Source organism: Corythoichthys intestinalis, chromosome 19 (genome assembly GCF_030265065.1).
Source record: "Corythoichthys intestinalis isolate RoL2023-P3 chromosome 19, ASM3026506v1, whole genome shotgun sequence".
Taxonomy (NCBI): Eukaryota; Metazoa; Chordata; class Actinopteri; order Syngnathiformes; family Syngnathidae; genus Corythoichthys; species Corythoichthys intestinalis.
Window position 1 is genome coordinate 26,239,260 of NC_080413.1, and position 21,369 is coordinate 26,260,628.

General features: G+C 38.4%; 1 protein-coding gene across 1 annotated transcript in view; it reads left to right on the forward strand.

Annotated features, from left to right (window-relative positions):
* The first annotated feature begins 2,277 nt into the window (after positions 1-2,277).
* The window catches only part of fmn1 (formin 1), a 44,453-nt gene continuing 25,361 nt past the window's right edge, over positions 2,278-21,369 (forward strand). Inside the window, exons 1-5 of the mRNA XM_057823453.1 lie at positions 2,278-2,401; positions 2,759-4,188; positions 9,339-9,511; positions 18,531-18,633; positions 20,985-21,046. Coding sequence (XP_057679436.1) covers positions 3,048-4,188; positions 9,339-9,511; positions 18,531-18,633; positions 20,985-21,046 — 1,479 coding nt within the window. The 5' untranslated portion in view covers positions 2,278-2,401; positions 2,759-3,047. The remainder of the gene's footprint in view (positions 2,402-2,758; positions 4,189-9,338; positions 9,512-18,530; positions 18,634-20,984; positions 21,047-21,369) is intronic.

Below are 21,369 nucleotides of genomic sequence, written 5' to 3' on the forward strand. Positions count from 1 at the left end.
GAGTACTATCTCAAGAAAACCATCCCTACTGTGAAGCAGGGGGGTGCTAGCATCATGCTTTGGGGGTGTTTTTCTGCACATGGGACGGGACGAGTGCACTGTATTAAGGAGAGAATGAGTGGGGCCCTGTATTGTGAGATTTTGGGGAACAACCTACTGCCTTCAGTCGGAGCACTGAAGATGGGTCGTGCCTGGGTCTTCCAACATGACAATGACCCGAAGCACATAGCCAGGAAAACCAAGAAGTGGCTCTGTAAGAAGCATACCTAGATTCTAGTATGGCCTAGCCAGTCTCCAGTCGTAAACCCAATAGAAAACCTTTGGAGGGAGTGCTAACTCAGTGTTTCTCAGCGACAGCCCAGAAACCTGACTGATGGGTGGGCCAAGATCCCGCCTGCAGTGTGTGCAAACCCTGTGAAAAACTACAGGAAATGTTTGACCTCTGTAATTGCAAACAAAGGCTACTGTACCAAATATTAACATTCATTTTCTCAGGTGTTCAAATACTTATTTTCAGCTGTATCGCACAAATAAATCGTTAAAAAATCGTACATTGTGATTTCTGGATTTTTCTTTTTAGATTCTCTTTCTCACAGTGGACATGCACCTACAATGAAAATTTCAGACCCTTCTATGATGTCTAAGTGGGAGAACTTGCAAAACAGCAGGGTGTTCAAATACTTATTTTCGTCACTTTATATGCAGAGCTGTCCCTAAATGTTAGACTGAAGGAGAGATGCAGGAAAAGTTGCCAGGCTTCTTACTGTTGAGTGATTTAGCAGCCAGCAACAAATAAAGGAAGCTTGACCAAAGCCACTATCTTCTCTGTGCCCTATAGCCAACTGTGATTGCTACAAAAAACAAGTGCAGTGTGAAAGACCCTTTAATAACAGCACTGGGAGTTTGCTGGAAGAGTAACAAGTCTAAATTGTTGTGCATTAGTTTTACCAATAGATAGCGCTGTTGCTCTATGCTGTCCCTGCTCAGAACAGAAGGTATTACATTTTGGTTTTATTTCAGTTGTAACATTTTTGACCGTCTGCACTCAGAAAAGAGCTCACATTACACTTTTCCTTGGAAATTAGCCTATATCAACATGGAAAATACTGTTTTGCATGGAGGTTAGCGTGAGATAAACAGCATTGTGGGAATTAACAGAAAAGAAGCTCATTATTGACAATCTGTGCTCCATCTGAAGTTGCAGATGGAGCACTTGCTGAAAATTCAGTGAGTATAGGACATGCCAACGGAGATAAAGAAAGCATTCTACATGTTAGCTCTTGCCAAAGGTTAACTCATTCACTGGCGATTAAGACGATAGATGTCCAATCCATTCTGCCAACTCCTCCCAATTCAAATGGATTAGACATCTATGGACTGCCAACCCTACTAGCTAAAATGGATTGGACGTCTATTACAAACAATGATAGCGAGTGACTTAATAACCTTTGAATCAAAACAAAGCAGATTAAATTGCACAGACTACATTCTGTCTCAACTTTAAAAATCGACTGTCTCAACATTTACATCTTCTTTCTACAGTCTTCTCTGAGTTAACTGATCACTCTTCTGTAGCTTTTTTCCCAATCATTGGGGTGTGTGATGTCTAAGAATCAATGCTTTATGAGATCATAAACATTCAAATGAATGTCATTGAAACAGCATGTTTGTGTTTTAACATTTAAACAGAAAAAAATGTATATTATTTGTTTGGAGCTCTATGTTTAATCTTTTTTTGTTCTAAATGTAGCAACAATGACAGTAAATGCTTTATTCATTTGGAAAGCTGGTATTGTATATTCCCTATACAAAATGTAGTCATATTCTGTAATAGTTGTAAAAGTCCTTGCGATTACCGGATTACCTGGCCACGTTATCCTTGGTAATTTCAGTGACAGTAACAGCTGTTGATTTTCTTTTAACTTGTGTAATCCATCAGAGACAGATTGGGCAGTGGGTCCAATTAGGCTAGTGCACGCACTGACCACACTGATGACCTAAATAATGAAAATAATGATCTTATGGTTTGCTAGAAAGTCCGATTAAATAGTAAACATTTAAATTGATCAATTATTTCATTGTAATTAATTGTCAGATTCATTAGCGAAATTCTGAAATTACATGCTTTGTTTCTAATGTTTCATTCACAGTTTAAAATGAGCAGATTAGATAGATTTGTGCAAATCCTTACTAGCCATGCCGTCTGGTTGTTTATGGTCCCCTCAGTACCTGCCAATCTGCAAAGGATTAGAAGTAGTGATTTCCATATGTTACGCCATTGGGAACTGTCCAAATGCCACCTGGCAGCAGTGACTGAGAAAGGTTATCTTGTCAATGGACAGTTGATTGCAACTCAGAAGGAACGAGAGTGCAGTTGCTGCCACATGGGAGTGAAATAAAGGTAGGCCTATATGGATTGCAAAACATGTTGCAATGCGTCTAAAATGCTTATTTTCAAGGTTTTACTGCACAGTAGGTCGTTCATTAAGACTGAAGCAGAGGGAATTTGGCTTAAATTATGCTCTTTCTATACTGTATTTGAAATCGCTTGTAGCTGGGGTAATTTCCTTAAGGATGCTCTCTTTATATTCTTGATTTTTAACAACTTTGAAAAATAGTATCTGTTTCTTTTTGCAAATACTTTGGAGCCCTGTAATTAGCCCCTTATTTGTGAATGTATTTCAAATCCTGATCCCAACGTATTGCAAGTAGATTTCTAAATGCAGCTTATTTGTTTTTTTTTGTGTGTGTGTGCCAGGTGTCATACTGGAGCACAGTGGCACAAGAACTGTTAAATGCAATGATGAATTCAAGGAATCATCATTCCCTTCAGCAATAAGAGCCTATTCCTCAGCAGGGGTCCAGCTTCCTCTTCAAATGAACTTCAAGACTACCAACCTCCACTTACCTCCTTGTATACAGAGGAGGGTCCAATAGAGACAGCCAAACTCAGTTATGCAGACAAATTCAGGCTTACCGTCTCATTTGAAATAGTGTGGCTATAAGAGTTGTTGCTGCAGTGTTCTGACTACCAGACCTTTACTAACATGGGCAACCAACAAGGCATAGGGATCAAGACAATCGCAAATAGTTTACCAAAATCTGCAGGGATTCTAAGCGAAAGGACAACAGATGAACCTGCTTACACCGGTATTCCTTTGTGTAACTTTAAGGGGACACCGACTTCTCCACAAGAGACTCCAAAGTTGAGAAGGCTACCTGAATTTTGGATGATAAGCAGTCCTACAAAGGATAACTTCCTTGAAGAAGAGAGGCACTTCCTTTACATGGCTACCACTTTGAGGCAAGAAATGACATTGTTCGATGGTGAAAATGATGCTGATCAAATGGACTTAAAGCATTCTGGGAGAACAAAGCTATCCCCCCAGAAATATTCATGTGCCGACAGAAAATGTTCTTTCTCGTGTGGAGAGGAAGATATTGCTGAGTCTGGGTCAGAGTCAGATCTCTCTGAATATGATAACATTTGTTCCCTTGTTGATTTGGAACCAATGAGTGAAGACATTAAAAGAAGCATGCTAAAATCAGAGCTCAACACTCAAAATGAGGCAGTTGAAAAATGCTCTCAAACAACCACTGCAGCAAGTGTAATGAGTGGGATTGAAGAGATAGAAGGCATCATGAGTCGGGTGAGTCTCACCACTTCAAACTGGATTAAAAAAAATGACCCAAGGGATGAGATGGAAAGTGAACGTATGGATGATGAGGCTCTGCATCGCTTCCAAGATAAAGAGTGTGAATATAAGAAGCACAACGTGATTGATGAATTTCGTTGTTCGAGCGAGGAGCATAGTAAAGGTCTCCACCGAACTTTGAAGATGGAAAGAGAACAAAAAGATGGTCTCTTGGAAACAGCAAAGGGGCCTGTGAGAATTTCATCGTATCATAGGCAAATTTCAACACAGGATAACAAGTCCATGTCAAGCTATTTGTCAAAAAGTGCAGGAATCTCCAATAGACCCTCAACATCTCCCAGCCTCTCTCCATTATTAGCATCGAGATACAATCAGCAGAGAGAGGACATCTGTAACCAACACAAATGGACAAGTTCAGCCAACGACAGCTGGAGTGAAAAGGAGGAATTGGATCGGACAAATCACAGATGGAGAGAGGAGACACAGATGCACAGATGCCTCAGTAAATATGAGGTCGATCATGATAACTCAGGTAACAACACATTGTCCATGTAACTTGTTCTACCTGTCACAGCTCTTGTACTGGAGCTTATACGATGAAGTAGTCAGTTCTAAACAGCATTTCCAGTTCATGTGTCATTTTTACATACAAGTGCGGACTGTTCATCAAATACAGTGGTATGAAAAAGTATCTGAACCTTTGGAATATCCCACATTTCTGTATAAAATCACCATCAAATGTGATCTGATCTTTTTAAAAATAACACAGATGAAAAAACAGTGACTGCTTGAACTAAAACCATTGAAGCATTTTTAGGTTTTCATATTTTAATGAGGATAGTTTGCAAACAATGACAGAAAGGGGAAAAATAAGCAAGTGAACCATCACATTTAATATTTTGTGCCCCCCACCCCTTAGGCAGTCTGGCACATCGACCAGGACTTATCTTGGCCTATTCTTCTCTAGAAAACTGCTGTAGTTCAGTTAAATTCCTGGGATGTCTGGCATGAATCGTTGTCTTTAGGTCATGCCACAGCATCTCAATGGGGTTCAAGTCTGAACTTTGACTTGGCCACTCCAGAACGTGTATTTTGTTCTTCTGAAACCATTCTGACATTGATTTACTTCTGTGTTTTGGATAATTGTCTTGTTGCAGCATCCATCCTTTTTTTAGCTTCAACTGTCTGACAGACTGTCTCAGGTTTTCCTGCAAAACACCCTCATAAACTTTTGAATTCATTATTCCATTAATGATTGCAAGTTGTCCAGGCCCTGAGGCAGCAAAACAGCCCCAAATCATGATGCTCCCTCCACCATGCTTCACCGTGGGGATGAGGTGTTGATGTTGGTGAGCTGTTCCATTTTTCCTCCACGCATGACGTTGTGTGTTTCTCACAAACAATTCAACTTTGGTTTCATCCGTCCACAAAATATTTTGCCAAAACGTCTGTGGCTTCCTCCGTGGAGTAATCCTATGAACACCATTCTTGGCCATAGTTTTACATATAGTTGATGTGTGCACAGAGATATGGGATTGTGTCTTTAACAGACACCCTGGGGTTCTTTTTTACCTCTCTGGTATTCTGCGCTGAACTGTTGGTGTCATTTTTGGAGAATGGCCACACCTTGAAGAGAAGCAACAGTGCCAAACTCTCTCCATTTGTAGACAACTTCTCTGACTGTGGATTGATGAACATCTAGACTTTTAGAGATGGTTTTGTATCCTTTCCCAGCTTTGTACGAATCCTGAGATAGGCTCCTGCACCTCCGCGACCCTCGTGAGGAAAAAGCGGCGTGGAAAATGAATGAATGAATGAACAATGCTTGATCGCAGGTCTTCAGACCGCTCTTTTGACCGAGCCATGATGCACATCAGACAATGCTTCTCATCAAGACAGTTCTTACTAGGTGAGTGTTTTATAGTGGGCAGGGCAGCTTTAAACCACTCATCAGTGATTGGGCACACCTGACTTAAATTGTTTGGTAAAAATTGGTTCCAATTGCTCTTTAAGTCTCCTTAGGCAGAGGGTTCACTTACTTATTTTTCCCCCTTCTGTCACTGTTTTCACGCTATCCTCGTTAAAATATGAAAACCTATCAATGTTTGAGTGGTTTTAGTTAAAGCAGAGACTGTTTTTACGTCTGTGTGATTTTGACAAACATCAGCTCACATTTGATGGTGATTTTTATGCAGAAATGTGAGAAATTCGAAAAGGTTCAGATACTTTTTCATACCAGTGTATCTCCTTGTCACGGCATGGAAATGAATAGTGCTTTCTGTTGCTTGTTATGCATGTCTACGCAATTCATCTACAATGCCAGCGAGGCTTTATAAGCACATAAGCGGCAAGGAGAGATATCTTGGCCAAATTTTTGGTACACCGCGGCCCCACCTCTACGCCTGCGAGGCTTCATGAGATCATACTTTGTGTGAATAACTTCTCTTGGCCAAGTTTTACACACAACTTGATTTTATCTCGCCAAATTAAGATATAAGTATGGGCATAGTTGGCTCACTAACTACTTAGCTGCGTTGTGTCGTAGCCAACCAACTGTTTTACTGTGAATTATTAAACAAAGATCCAAATTATATAAAGCACATTAATGATATTTGAATGAATTGAAAATGAATTTTGTGGACAGGGTGTTTGTAACTTCATAGTCCAGTGACTGAGGAAAATGCAATTACGCCAATTAGCTAGGGGTGGCGCTTAATCATTCAATAGTGGGAGGGCCAGGCCAGAAACCAAGGTTTTCACTGGCGTCAGTTCATTATTAGTATTATAACAGAGAAATTCAGCACTAAAGAGTACTCAGTCTTTAGTCTTTACACATATTTTCAGCACTTCAAAGACATTTCATGCATTTTGAAACAAATCATTAAAATGACTTCAATGGACCTTTAATCTCATTCTGTACTTGTCTGTTGTTGCTGCTTCCTTCGGGCGAATGAATGCACTGGTATAAGTGTGTGAGTGCATGTGTTGTCAGGCATTATGTACAGGCACCTGATCTGGAAGGAGTTCTGACCCGACGGTTTGAAAGCAGTGTGTCTGTGTAATCATACATGATCAGACATGCCTCTAAAAAGCACTTTTTTTGTTTTGTTTTAGATTGATTCTATGTTTGTTTGTTGTTATTGTTTTTGATTGAAAACAAGTTCATACAAGTGTGAAAATCATTTTGAAATTTTTACTTTTAACATTACTTCAAAACAAGAACAAAAGGAATTTCATCCAGAGCGCTGTCACTTACAATTGTTTTAACTGCAAAATGAACATATGAAGAATGGTATCATGAAGAAAGGCCAGAGTCCACAAATGACAGGAAAGATGACACATTTACACGAGGTGTGGAATCTTGTTTGTTCAAGTTAAATTAAACACTTAGTGTACATACATACACATAGTGTAAATACCACCTTATCTGACATCCACTAAGTCTGACTTGTGCCATCTGACATCATTTGTTATCATCTTTTTGTCTGTCTTCTGCGTTGTGAAAGGTGCAATGCATTGCAATTTCAGACTCTGACAATGACTTCATGATTATTTTTTATTTTCTAATTTGTGGGCTTAAACCGAATGTGACATTGTACTGCCATGGCCTGATGGTGGCAATATGGTGTTACTTTAGGCACAGGATTTTTACTTTTTAGCCCAAACTCAACTCTGCTGATTGCAGAAGTATGGATATTTGTTGAATAGCAGGTTTCCAGTCTTATTCTTTTCCAACATTTGAAGGAAAAGTATTTTACTGTGATTTGCACTGACCACATACTGTAGAGTATTACTGTTTATGAACTAGAAAACCATATACAATTCTGTGGTCATTTTTACTGTCTAATGCACATAAGTGCGCTTTTAAAGTACAGTGCCGTGAAATGTACGTGCCACCTTTTTGATTTCTCTATTTTTTGCATATCATCTATCACCTTATCATGCTTATTACACACAAAGGTTTCAATTCATCAAACCAATTTTAATATCAGACAGAGACAACCCAATGAAATATAAAATGCAGTTTGTCGAAGGTAATTTTATTACTAAATCAGGGTTACAGCCCTGTCGGGCCATATGTGAAAAAGTAGAAAAAGTTTTTTCACTTAGGCCGGATAGGTTTAGATTTGTTTCGTGCCTTGATATATTGAATCTTCAATAAAACCTGTAATTTGTATTTCCTTGGGTTGTCGATTTGTTATATTAAAATTGTTTTGTTAGAATGAAACCTTTGTGAGTGATATATGAAATTCGTCAAACGGCATTTGTTCATAGATATGCCGCACTGGACTATAAGCCGCAGCTGTCATCTCTGTATTATGGGATGTTTACACCAAAAGATATTAACCAATAACACTTTATTTGACAGTGGCATCATAAAACTCTTTTAAGAACAAATGAACCACCACAAAACTTTGAACCAATTGATTGCAAAGCTTCATTAATTCAAAAAGCTTCATTTGGCCATCACTGCACCATTGGGGGAAACCGTCAACCTCTGCTGCTACCTGCTGTCAACACTGATGTCGTCCAACATGCCTCCTAGCATGCATTGCAGTGCAACAGATGAAAATAACCATCAAAATTCATGTTCTGTGCTAATTATTTCTTCAGTTACTGTTCCACTTGTTTCATTAATTGCAAGTTATGGTATTTAGTAACACATTTGACAGTGGTGCCATAATAATTATGACGGTCTTATTGCACTGTTACTATAGCGCTGTCAAATAAAGTGTTGTCTCTTAACCTAAATAAATCAACAAATAAGCCGCAGGATTCAAAATTAGGGGAAAAAGTAGCGTCCTATAGTCCGAAAATTACGGTAACTTTTTATGACGCTGTGTTCCTTCATGCCTGTTCTCACTATCTTTCTAGCAGACCTCGAACATTGGTGTTACTGTACTTAAGTACATTTTTGTGCATCTGTACTTCACTTGAGTACAAATATGAAGTGGTACTTTTTACTTTTACTTCACTACATTTTACAGCACCTATCTGTACTCCACTACTTTTCAAACTGTTGCCTGCTTTTCACGTTTCTTTTGTTTGTATGTCTTTTATTCCTCATTGTGAATTGAACGTTTCATTTTCATCATTCCTGCCTCCGGCGCAATCAATAACCTCTGTGCAACTATACCATGATTAAGCACTAGGGGCAGCAACACGTGTACAGGCAAGATTAGGCAGGTGAACAAGAAATTGACCTATAAAAACTAACAGTGAGCGCAATGCGCCTTCATATGGATGCTGCACATTCTTATACCGTAGTTTTTTTTGAGCTAGCTTCTGCTTACAGTGCAGTCAATTTTATTACATGTTTTTTTCTGTTTTGCACAGTTTTAAATAAAATGAGCAGTCAATGAATTTTTTTGGTTCTTTCTTTGAATATTGATTCAGGTATCTTTTTTCATTACTATTATCATAACACGTTTTTCATTGGGAGAAAATACTTTTACATTTTACTTGTAATTTTCAGAGCAAATACTTTTGTACTTTTGTGCTTTTTGTACTTACTTTTTTTACTTTTACTTTTTCTTAGAGACTTGTACTTTTATTTAAGTACTGTTTTGCTCCTTATCTTTAATATTACAGAAGTAAAAAAAAAAAAAGTGAGTACTTCATCCACCACTTATTGGTGTATTTTGTTCTTTCTGTCTGTGTGATTGCTTTTGTCTTCTCCAGATGAGGCTCTGCTGAAACAGGAGGATGTCTGGCAGCAGGAAATCGAGGACTCCCTGACATTCTGCAGGTGGTTCTCTCACCCCTCTCGACCTAAGCTCATCGACTTCCTGCGTATCACCGCCCCCGAGGATGATATCAGCAGGACGCCCACTCCCGTGTTCCCAGAGCTTAGGGTGAGTAGCATAATGAGCTTGACCTGTCATTGTTAATTACAAAGCATCCTTCATGGAGTAGGAAAAAATAATCACGTGATCCTGTTGAGGATTTAAGATTTGAAAGTCGCAAACATGTAAAGGGAATTTCAAGCGACACAAAATTTTAGGCAAGGTGCATTGAAAAATGTGTCTGTAATCTTTTTTATCACTTTGATTTAATAGGTTGTATAAATGATACCGACCTGAACCTATGGCATATTAAAAATGCCTTCAGATAATAATGCCGCTGCATCAAGCAACATCATTAAGATGAAAGTCCTCGTTAAAACTGAATCCTCTTAACAGTAACAAACACTCATATAGCTGCTGCTCTCTCATAGGCGGTCGACGCCTTAGAGCAGTTTACATGCAAGAAATGGCCTAGGACGGCAACAAAGAATGTTTGTGTTCCCTGTGGTTATGTAACGGGGTATATAATGCAGCCATCTAGGCACTTTGCATTAAACACAAACTAAGAGTCATATTGTTTTTCAGGGTTAGGGATTATTTTCACTTGAACATTGTGTGCCAGTGCAAAGTGTTCTGTCATATGTATATGCAAATGAGTTATTATGCTCACAGTTGTTTTGTTTACTAAGCAGACTTTGTAAGACGTGTTAGGAATGATCTTATTATACATTGGGGACAGCAATATTTTTATTACTGTGAGTGCACTTTTTAAACCCTGAGCAGGAAACCATATTGAGTAAGAGCAAGTTTTGTAATAACAATTAAAATGAGAGTACAACACAATCATGAAACTGTTTTAACATAGTTGAAACCACGTGGATTTACTGTAAAATAGTATTATAATAAAATAACAAATTTGAAAGAACAATAAATATATTTTCATATACTCCAGCTATTTATTTGAGTAAAAAAATTGCCTTTGTATATACTTTGTTTAGTTTGATAGGCTCTTTAATGCCATATGTTTGCTCAACAACGTTCACTAAATTTGTAATGTTGTTCCATGAGGCCACAATGTCCCTCTGTTGGACTTAATTCATGCCCCCAAGACTGTATACATCAAATTATTAACAACAATATTTCTGGATGAGACTCTGGCATAAAGATCACAATCAGAGATGACTACTTGTGTATGCTAGAAAAACAATGATAGCGGCGTCTGTCGCTCACCTGCTGGCTATAACGTCAAATGTGCGCAAACAAGGGTGGGACCTGACATGTGACAATGAAGTAAACGGGTTGTAAGGAAAATAAGTGGTGTGATGTTTAAATCCATTTAGTAAGATTATACATCTTCATCTGACATTGTGAGAAAATAGAAAAATGTTTTAATAATTGTTATTAATGTTTTAAATTGTTAAATATGTGATGATGCAAGTCTATGGATGATGGTACGCTAATGCACAACACGACATTGAATGTGCCTGCGTAACATCAAAGCACAATTAGAATACAGGGGCTAGCTCGATAATTCTGTATTCATTGACACAATTCATTTTACGTCTCAATACGTTACTTTTACCCTCGTAAGGGTAAGCAGTTCAGAAGATGAATGAATGAATGAATGAATGAATGAATGAATGAATGAATGAATGAATGAATGAATGATTATGGTATTATGGTACTTTTATATTTTCAACGATGTATTAATGTTTCACCAATAAATGTAAATGCTATTTATTATTACATACACCAGTGGTTCATTGTTTGGTATGAGTGCCACAAGCGGTACACATCCTCCTTCTAATGGTCCACTTCAGTGGATTTATAAAGCACAGTTCAGTTGTAATTCAACATAAACTACGAAAGATTCACATTCAATGTTTTAGAACTGTTCTCAAATATTGAGGAACTTTTCGGAATACCGTAATATTTGGACCATAAACTGCTACTATATTTCTTATATTCTTTTTGGTTTATAGTCCAGTGCGGCTTATTTGTTGATTTATTTGGGTTAATAGATAGCACTTTATTTGACAGTGCTGTCATAAGACTGTCATAAAACTGTCATAACAATGACATGAAACTATCATGGGGATTACTGAATGCTTATGACAGATGTCATTTAGTGTCATCTGGCAAATTATGTCACTAACTCAATTTATGGCCAGCTCGGATCTTTTACATCCATTCAAAAGAGAGATCATTTGCCGGATGACACGAAATGACATCTGTTTAAACATTCATTAATGCTCATGACATTGTCATGTCACGATTATGATTGTCTAATGACATTCTTGTGGCGCCACTGTCAAATAAAGTGCTACCAAATACCATAACTAGCAATTAATGAAACTACTGGAACAGTAACTGAAGAAATAATTAGCACAGAACATGAATTTTGATTGTTATTTACATCTGTAGCATTGCAATGCATGCTAGGAAGCATGTTGGACGACAACAGTGTTGACAGCAGGTGGCAGCATAGGTTGACTATTTCCCATAAGGGGGCAGTGATGGTCAAATGAAGCTTTGCAGCCAATTGGTTCAAAGCTTCATTGTGGTTCATTTGGTCTTATGAAAGGGGTTTGATGCCGCTGTCAAATAAAGTGTTACCGATTAATATATTTTGGTGTAAATATCCCATAATAACACAGTCAGGACAGTCCAGTGCGGCTTGTCTGCAAACAAATTTTGTTTTCCGGTCAAATTTGGTGGGTGGCGGCCTATAGTCAGGTGCGCCTTATAGTCCGAAAATTACGGTAATATCATTTAACTCAAAACTATAAATAGTACTATAAACTCAGTGATTTATAGTATCCCCCGCCCCCACACACACACACACACACTCAAAATTTAACAGGGGTGTGTATGTCGAAACTATGTCTTTGAAAAAAGTAAATACAACATTTGCCTTTTTCCCCCAGAATATTTAGGCTTGCTGCACTATTGTAATTTAATCTTGGCCATGATACTTAGTATTTGATGTAAAATGTTTAAAAACCACTGACATGCACTTGCTAAATTTTAAGAAGTGTTTTGGATTCTGTTTAAGATTAACCCCAGTTTCAACGAGGCATGACGTAGAGAGTTTTACGCCCCTGAAAGGTCCAGATTAGCCTCTCCTCGCAGCACAACACATGCACGGGAGCTGTGAAACCTCCCGGCCGTAACTAGTCAAACCAATTGTTCAAACAAGTGATCCGGGGCAGCCCTGTTTCGCCTCCTCCAGCTGTAGGTGTGGCCTCCCTCAATGTGTTCCACGTGGCTTTCTCTAACTTACTTCTCACAAGTGTACCAGGTTGTCGTCTTACATGGTGACAGCCACTGGCAGGCGACGCTGGCCTCGACACAGGACTCTACAGGAGTTGTTGATGGAGTGCAGTAGACCAGCGGGCATCCCACGGAAAACTTTCAACAGGTTACGTTTAAGGATGTGGGAAGTTTTCCATCACTGAGTGAATTTGTTTGTTTCCTATCATTGGCAACCCCTTGTGATGAAGAGCCGTTACCTCTTTAGGACTAAGACAATGAATTGTTTGCTTCAAGATGGGAGTTCAATGAATGGATGTACATGTATTGCACAGAACAGGTGTGCCTTTCAATAAGACTTGAGTATGTAAATATGGGGTTCCTGTACACATCTATTTTCAGATTACCACATTATAGATGTGAGCTTCTGGAAAGGAAAACTGATTTTGACCTGATTTTTGTTTTTTACTTTTTTTCCCCCTCCATGTAACCAACATTAAAGCTAAATGGAGTTGCAGTCACCCGTCCTCACATTTTTCAGGGCCATTCCAGAAGAACCCAATGTCAATGGGACAGAGGAGAACGCTGATCTGAAAATAAATCTGAAGAAAAAGACGGATACGAGTTTTAAAGCAACTCCACTGGCGGATGGTAATAACTCTTTATCGTACGTTGTATTTTACGCTGGAAGAGAAGAAAAGTTGACCTACGACCTGGAAGGTGAAACAGGAAATAACTCAACAGAGGAGGAAAACGTTCAGTCTTGTACCGCAGAGGAAGGTGATGATACAATAAATCGTGAACAAATTACCTCTGTAAAAACTGAAAATATCTCCTCTACAGTTGGACAGCAGTTTGAAATAAATCAATCCGGTCATTTTCACTGTGCCTTTATTAACTCTCCTGAAAGTCAAAGCCTGGCAACAATCTTTCAGGATGAAGGTCAGGCTACAATAACAAAGCATGAACTTTGTTTGAGAAAAACAAAATGCACAAATCCAGACAGTGCCTGTAATGCACAGATGCAGGATGTTACAGAAAACTCTAACCAGGACAGCAGGAGAAGCAATTTGGATGTGCAAACCAAGAGTTCTACTGAGGAACTCAGCACCTTTGATGATTTTGACAGTGAAGATTTTGCAATTAAAAAAGTTCCAAAAACTAAACGGGTCTTGATTACGGTGACTCGGACAGAGGAAAACCCCAAATTTGAGGGAACTGTGACGCTAAACAGTCCATCCGCAGACAGTCAAGATGCTGTCGTATCATCTGCAAACAATGTCCCTTCACCTGGATCCGCTTTCTCCAGAGCCACCTTCTCCTCAGACTCCCCAACGGACAAACAGGTCCAGCTTCCTGCCTTCTTTACTGGTCTTCATGTGCTCAGAAAGAGCGCAATCGGGCCTGGGTGTGACGCGATGTCTCAAATCCAACCTTTAACTGAAGGAGTAAAGACAACAAACCAGGGAAGTTTCCTGGATCAGATATCCCTGTTGCTGAACCCCAACAAAAGAAGTGATGATAGCGAGGAGATGATGGAACGTCTTACCAAAGAACAGGCAGAAACCACAAAGAACATGACTGAAAGATGTCAAGAACTACAGATAGAAGACCTTAAAACTGAGGATGACGCCTCAGAGTCACTTGTGCCCACAAAACCGCCAGTGTCCGGTGCAGAAGCAGCCTTTCATGCGTTCAAGGCCTTTTTTACACCGAAGCCATTGAGGAAGGAACCAGCTGAGAAGGTGGACCCAAATGCAGCCAGGAAGAAGACCTGGACAGAAAAAGATTTACTGAGAGCATTTTTGGAGAGAAATTCCAACAAGACCGCTGAGAACAAAGTAACGAGAACATAAACCTTATTACAAATAATTGATATCATAGACTTCATAAATATATTGATGGGGCAGGGGGGCAATTAATAGGGGGCCTATCTCTGTCAAAGCTGACCGAGTGGAAACACAGACAAAGAGATTTTTACGTTGAAAATTCTAGTGAATAAATGCGTAAATCCATCAATTCTTTATAGATATGAACGTAAAACAGTCTCAATTCTTTGTTAAAAGAGCAAAGAACTGGGCTGTTAGCATTTATTTTATGTCAATATGTCGAATGTGTCGCGAGTCTTTAAGCCACTGTAGCTCCACTTTATCATCACAAAGAGCTTTTTCCGTTGAAAATTCTTATGAATAAATGCTTAAATCTCTGAATTCTTTATAGATATGGAAGTAAAAGTCTCGATTCTTTGTTAAAAGAGCAAAGAACCGGGCAGTTAGCATTTATTTTACGTAAATATGTCGAATGTGCTACAGCCACCTTATGAAAACAAAGAGCTTTTTCCGTTGAAAATTCTTGTGAATAAACGCTTAAATCCCTGAATCCTCTATAGATATGGACGTAAAATAGTCTCGATTCTTGGTTAAAAGCAAAAAAACTGGCAGTTAGCATTTATTTTACGTAAATATGTCGAATGTGCTGCGGCCGCCTTATCTGAATCCTTTATAGATATGGACGCAAAACATTCTTGATTCTTGGTTAAAAGCAAAAAACGTGGAGTTGACATTTATTTTACGTAAATAACGCGAACTATGACGCCAGTGCAGTAGCGGCTAATTTCTCCCATTAATTTTTTTTCACAACTTTTCAAAATGCATGCATGGTACAAAAAATATAATAATTACCTTGAATCCATGAACAAATCACTCCTGATACAATCCTTCCTGTTTGTATGCGGTACAGCTTTCGTACTTTTTCAACCTAAATCTGGCGTTCAATTGCTGCATGCCTGTGTTTTCGAATAACTCCTCTTGATGTGGGCAGGTCCCCAACTTAAATGCGAGTCTTGGTTAAATGCAAAAAAACGTGCAGTTAGCATTTATTCTACGTAAATATTGCGAACTATGACGCCAATGCCATAGCGGCTAATTTCTCCCATTGATTTTTTTTTCACGACGCTATGCACAACGTTTCAAAGTGCATGCATGGTATGAAAAATATAATAGTTACCTTGAATCTTCGAACAAATCACTCCTGAGACAATCCTTCCTGTTTTTATGCGGTACAGCTTTCATACTTTTTCAACCTAAATCCGGTGTTAGATCGCTGCGTGCGTGTGTTTACGAATAACTCCTCTTGATGTGGGAAGGCCCCCTACTTGAAGGCGGGGCACAGTGTATGACGGACTTGACCTGTCAATATCATTATGAAGTCTATGTTGATATTTATACATAGGGGCCTTTGTCATATCAAAATGTGAAACATCCTTACTACTTTCTTAAAACCACACGAGTAACTTGCCACTAGTGTAGTACACTAGCAAAAAAGGCACCACACTATAAAACAAAACACAGTGATACTTCTACTTACGAATGTCTCTACATAGAGAATTTTCAGGTTCAGACACGCCTCAACGGGAAAATATTGCCTCTTGTTAAGAAAGAAATTTCAGGATACGAAAGGCAAAAATACAGTACGGGCTGTTACTCGCAGTAATATACTTATAGCTGCTCTGCTATTGGCTATTGCCTACCAATCCTGGAATTCAATTAGCTAAGAGGGACCTCTACTGTATGTGTATGTGTGTATCCCAGCGTCCTCTTCATTCGCCCTTCATGTTCCAACAGCTTTACATGAGTGTATTAACTTTTATTCTTGTTTTTTTTTTTACATTATGCACAACAAAGATTTTATGTTTATTGTGCAATAATCTAATTGTAACATGTATTTGTTACCAGAGGTGGGTAGTAACGCATTACCTGTACTCTGTTACATTTACTTGAGTAACTTTTTGAGAAAAATGTACTTCTAAGAGTACCGTAATTTTTGCACTATTAGGCGCACCTGACTATAAGCCGTCACTCAACAAATTTGACATGAAAACTGCATTTTTTCATATATAAGCCGCACTAGACTATAGGCCACAGCTGTCCTCGCTGTATTATGAGATATTTACACCATATGATATCAACCGGTAACACTTTATTTGACAACAGCATCATAGCACTGTCATAAGACCAAATGAATCACCATGAAGCTTTGAACCAATTGGCTGCAAAGCTTCATTGCTTCAATTTGGCCATCAGTGTTCTCTTGGGGGGAGACAGTCAATTTCTGCTGCCACCTGCTGCCAACACTTTGGTCGTCCAATATGCCTCCTAGCATGTATTGCAGTGCTACAGATGTATATAACAAATCAAAAATTATGTTCATTATTATCTTCAGTTACTGTTCTAGTTGTTTCATTCATTGATAGTTATGGAATTTGGTAACACTTTGTTTGACAATGGCCCCATAAGACTATCATAAGACCATCATAACTATGATGTGACACTGTCATGAGCATTAATGAATGCTTATGACGGATGTCATTATGTGTCATTCGGCAAATTATCTCCCTTTTGAATGGATGTAAAAGATCCGAGCTGGACATGAATGGGGTTAGTGACATAATTTGCCAGATGACACTTAAATCCTTCCGTCATAAGCATTCATTAATGCCCATGATAATGTCATGTCATAGTTACGACGGTCTCATTCAAATCTTAATATCTGAACATTTAAATATGTAAACTAAAGTGCAATCACATTCGTAAATGAATGGCTTCTGGTTTTTGAAATGTAAATAAACCAATCTATTGAGATAAAACAACAAAATTGCAATAACTGCATTAATTATCAAAGTGAAGTCTAACTGTAACTGTAGTCTTGAAACAAATCTGAATAAGGAAAAACATTGCAATAAAATAATGCAAACTGGTTAAACTAGTAGCTGAGATCTGTCATGACAGAACATCGCTTCAATGATATCTGGCATCATCTAGCGTCGTGAATGAGTATAATGTCTACACCGCGAATATAAGACGACGCCCTCATTTTCAATCTTATTTCAATGCAAAAAACACCGTCTTGTATTCGGCCCAATACGGTATTTGACATAGAGCGCTGCTCTCAACATGAATCGAAAGCGTGGATTTAAACCTCTCTCCCAGTTTTTATTTGGAACTGATTGACCACAGAAAACCGGAGATATGATCCTTTTAATTTCATAATAGTAACTATGAAGGAAGTATTCACCATTCAAACTAAGAACTATTTTTTCCACTAGAGGACACTCATGCTCTTTGGGCGAATAATGCTTCATTTCTGTCTTTTTTTTTCTCATGCTGGAATTTAATGATTTTTTTTTTGTGTGTGTGTATTTCTGTAATGGATTATTGTACGGTATTAGTGGTAAATTAAGCAGTTACTCACAATGTTACTCATTACTTGAGTATTCTTTTCACTGGATAATTTTTGTACTTGAGTACATTTTTTGGAGAACTACTTTTATTTTTACTTGAGTAATATTTTTTTTGAAGTAACGCTACTTTTACTTGTGTACATTTTTGGCTACTCTACCCACCTCTGTTTGTTACATGTTTTGATGCATTTTTTGCACTATAAAAGATTTATGTCTGGAATTGATTCGGGCATTTACATAGAAAATGCGTCTCTACTTACGAAATTTTCAGGTTTTGAAACTACTTCCACGACCAATTAATTTCGTAAGTAGACATACTACTGTATATATTTGTACCAATGTACAGTGTACAAAGTATCGAGACTCTTTTCGCAATATGAAGGATGACATTAACACCACAATAAACAGCATGTCTTATGTCTATAAATTAAATAAATCAATATAAAGTCAAAAATAATAATAATAAAATGATAATAATAATAAAGCAAACAAAAGAGAAAAGAAGGGGAAAAGTAATAGCTATATTTCATGTCTCTGTCCTACATTATGGTGTTAGACTTACTGCCTGTTTTTTTTTTTTTCTTTTGGTCCATTTAGTCAGAGACATCCAGTCCAGTAGAAGAACGGACTCCTGGGCGTCTCCATGCAGTATGGCCTCCACCAAAAGAGGAGATAGTTGGTCTGAAGTACACCGAGGCAGGTAATGTCACAGTTTGCTGAAATGTATTACAAACTCCATTTTTATGCCATCATAGTTCATGAACCGCTTATATTTATGTGTTAGTGTTTGATTTTAAATCAATACTAGCAACATCATTTTCTTCATTATTCCATCCATTAATTGACTAATCGAGCAGAAATGAACTTTATTGCAATTTTTGACATAATTCCAAAGCACACAGACACTGTTTGTTCTCATAGATAATACTAGTGATCGTATATTGCACTTCCCTCATTGTAAACACAACTTCACCAAGCATGAGTCCACAGCAAACAAGCCCGAAAGACATGGAAGTCAGAATATGAAGGTGCTTTCTTACAATACTTTTTTTTAATTGTGTGTTACCGTTGTTATTTTTATCAACTTTACAAAAATAGGCATTAAACATTAAAGTTAGCAAAGATACCCATACTCTTTCTACTTGCATCTTTAAAGCACAACTACTAGTCCTTCTCAAAAAATTCTCATATTGTGATAAAATTCATTATTTTCTGTAATGCACTGATAAACATTGATGTTCATATAGATTCATTGCACACAACTAAGTAGTTCAAGCCTTTGATTGTTTTAATATTGATGATTTTGACAAAAAAGTCAAGGGGGAAAAAAATCCCTATCTCAAAAAATTAGCATATCATGAAAAAGTACTCTAAAGAAGCAACTGACCTAATCATCTGAATCAACGAATTAACTCAAAACCACTTCGAAAGGTTCCTGAGGCTTTTAAAAACTCCCAGCCTGGTTCATTACTCAAAACCGCAATCATGGGCAAGACTGCCGACCTGACTGCTGTCCAGAAGGCCATCATTGACACCCTCAAGCAAGAGCCTAAGACACAGAAAGAAATTACTGAGCTAATAGGCTGATCCCAGAGTGCTGTATCAAGGCACCTCAGTTGTCAACAGTCTGTGGGAAGGAAAAAGTGAGGCAGGAAACGCTGCACAACCAGAAGTGGTGACCGCACCCTGAGAAACATTGTGGGGAAAGGGCCGATTCCAGACCTTGGGGGACCTTCAGAAACAGTGGACTGAGTCTGGAGTAAAAAACATCCAGAGCCACCGTGCACAGGCGTGTGCTGGAAATGGGCTACAGGTGCCGCATTCCCCAGGTCAAGCCACTTTTGAACCTGGGGAATGCGGCAGAAGAGCCTGACCTGGGCTACAGAGAAGCAGCACTGGTCTGTTGCTCAGTGGTCCAAAGTACTTTTTTCAGATGAAATCAAATTTTGCATGTCATTCGGAAATCAAGGTGCTAGAGTTTAGAGGAAGAGTGTGGAGAAGGAAATGCAAAAATGCCTGAAGTCCAGTGTCAAGTACCCACAGTCAGTGATGGTCTGGGGTGCCATGTCAGCTGCTGGTGTTGGTCTACAGTGTTTTATCCAGGGCAGGGTCAATGCAGCTAGCTATCAGGAGATTTTGGAGCACTTCATGCTTCCATCTTCTGAAAAGCTTTAGGGAGATGAAGATTTCATTTTACAGCACGACCTGGCACCTGCTCACAGTGCCAAAACCACTGGTAAATGGTTTACTGACCATGGCATTACTCTGTTCAATTGGCCTGCCAACTCTCCTGACCTGTACCCCACAGAGAATCTGTGGGATATTGTGAAGAGGAAGTTGAGAGACACCAGACCCAACACTGTGGATGAGCTTAAGGCCACTATCGAAACATCCTGGGCCTCCATAACACCTCAGCAGTGCCACAGGTTGATTGCCTCCATGCCACGCCGCATTGAAGCAGTCATTTCTGCAAAAGGATTCCCGACCAAGTATTGAGCGCATAGCTGATATAATTAATTGAAGGTTGACTTTTTTTTGTATTAAAAAACACTTTTTTTGTATTGGTCGGATGACATATGCTAATTTTTTTAGATAGGGATTTTTGTTTTTTCTTGACTTTTTGCCAAAATCATTAATATTAAAACAATAAAAGGCTTGAACTACTTCAGTTGTGTGTAATGAATCTAAAATATATAAAAGTCTACTTTTTATCAGTACATTACAGAGAATAATGAACTTTATCACAATATGCAATTTTTTTTAGAAGGACTAAGTATATTTGTCATCTAACTTCAATTCAAGACACTACATGATAAGTATTCTCGGTAATCGCTGGTCGACCATGTTGGGTTTTTATGTGTTGCTCTGGTGCCTCCAAGCGGTCAGAAAATAATTAGTAAAACTGTAATTCTAATCATAAATACATAATGTAAAATGTTTACAATAAAAAGGGGTGCTTTAGGTCACTCATTTATGGTCTATTCTTGTTGTGATTCTATTGTTTTTAAAGTAAACAAATCTCATATCATCTCAATTGCTTTCTCTAATTAGAGCACCAGGCTGCACTTCTGCAGCTGAAACGCGAATGCAAAGAAGATGTGGAGAAGTTACAGGTTAGTGTGAAAGGTGAAATTCAGCGAGCTGTGTGAATAAAGATGAAGCGCTTTGCTTTACAACGTTTGCAACTTTGTCGGATGGGAAACGTCAGGGAGAGCCCCTTTGCTGGCCTAAACACTATTTTTTTCTCCCACCTCTCTATTCTCTACTTCTGTGTAATCTGTGGACGTTAAATTTTTGGTCCTGTCAGACTTCATCCTCAGTGCGCTGCTTAGACACTACTCTGCACAGGGCCTTCACGATCAGTTACGCTGGACAATGTTACTTAAAGGTCCCTATAATGTAATCAAATAAAATATAAGCAAATCTATAACATGAA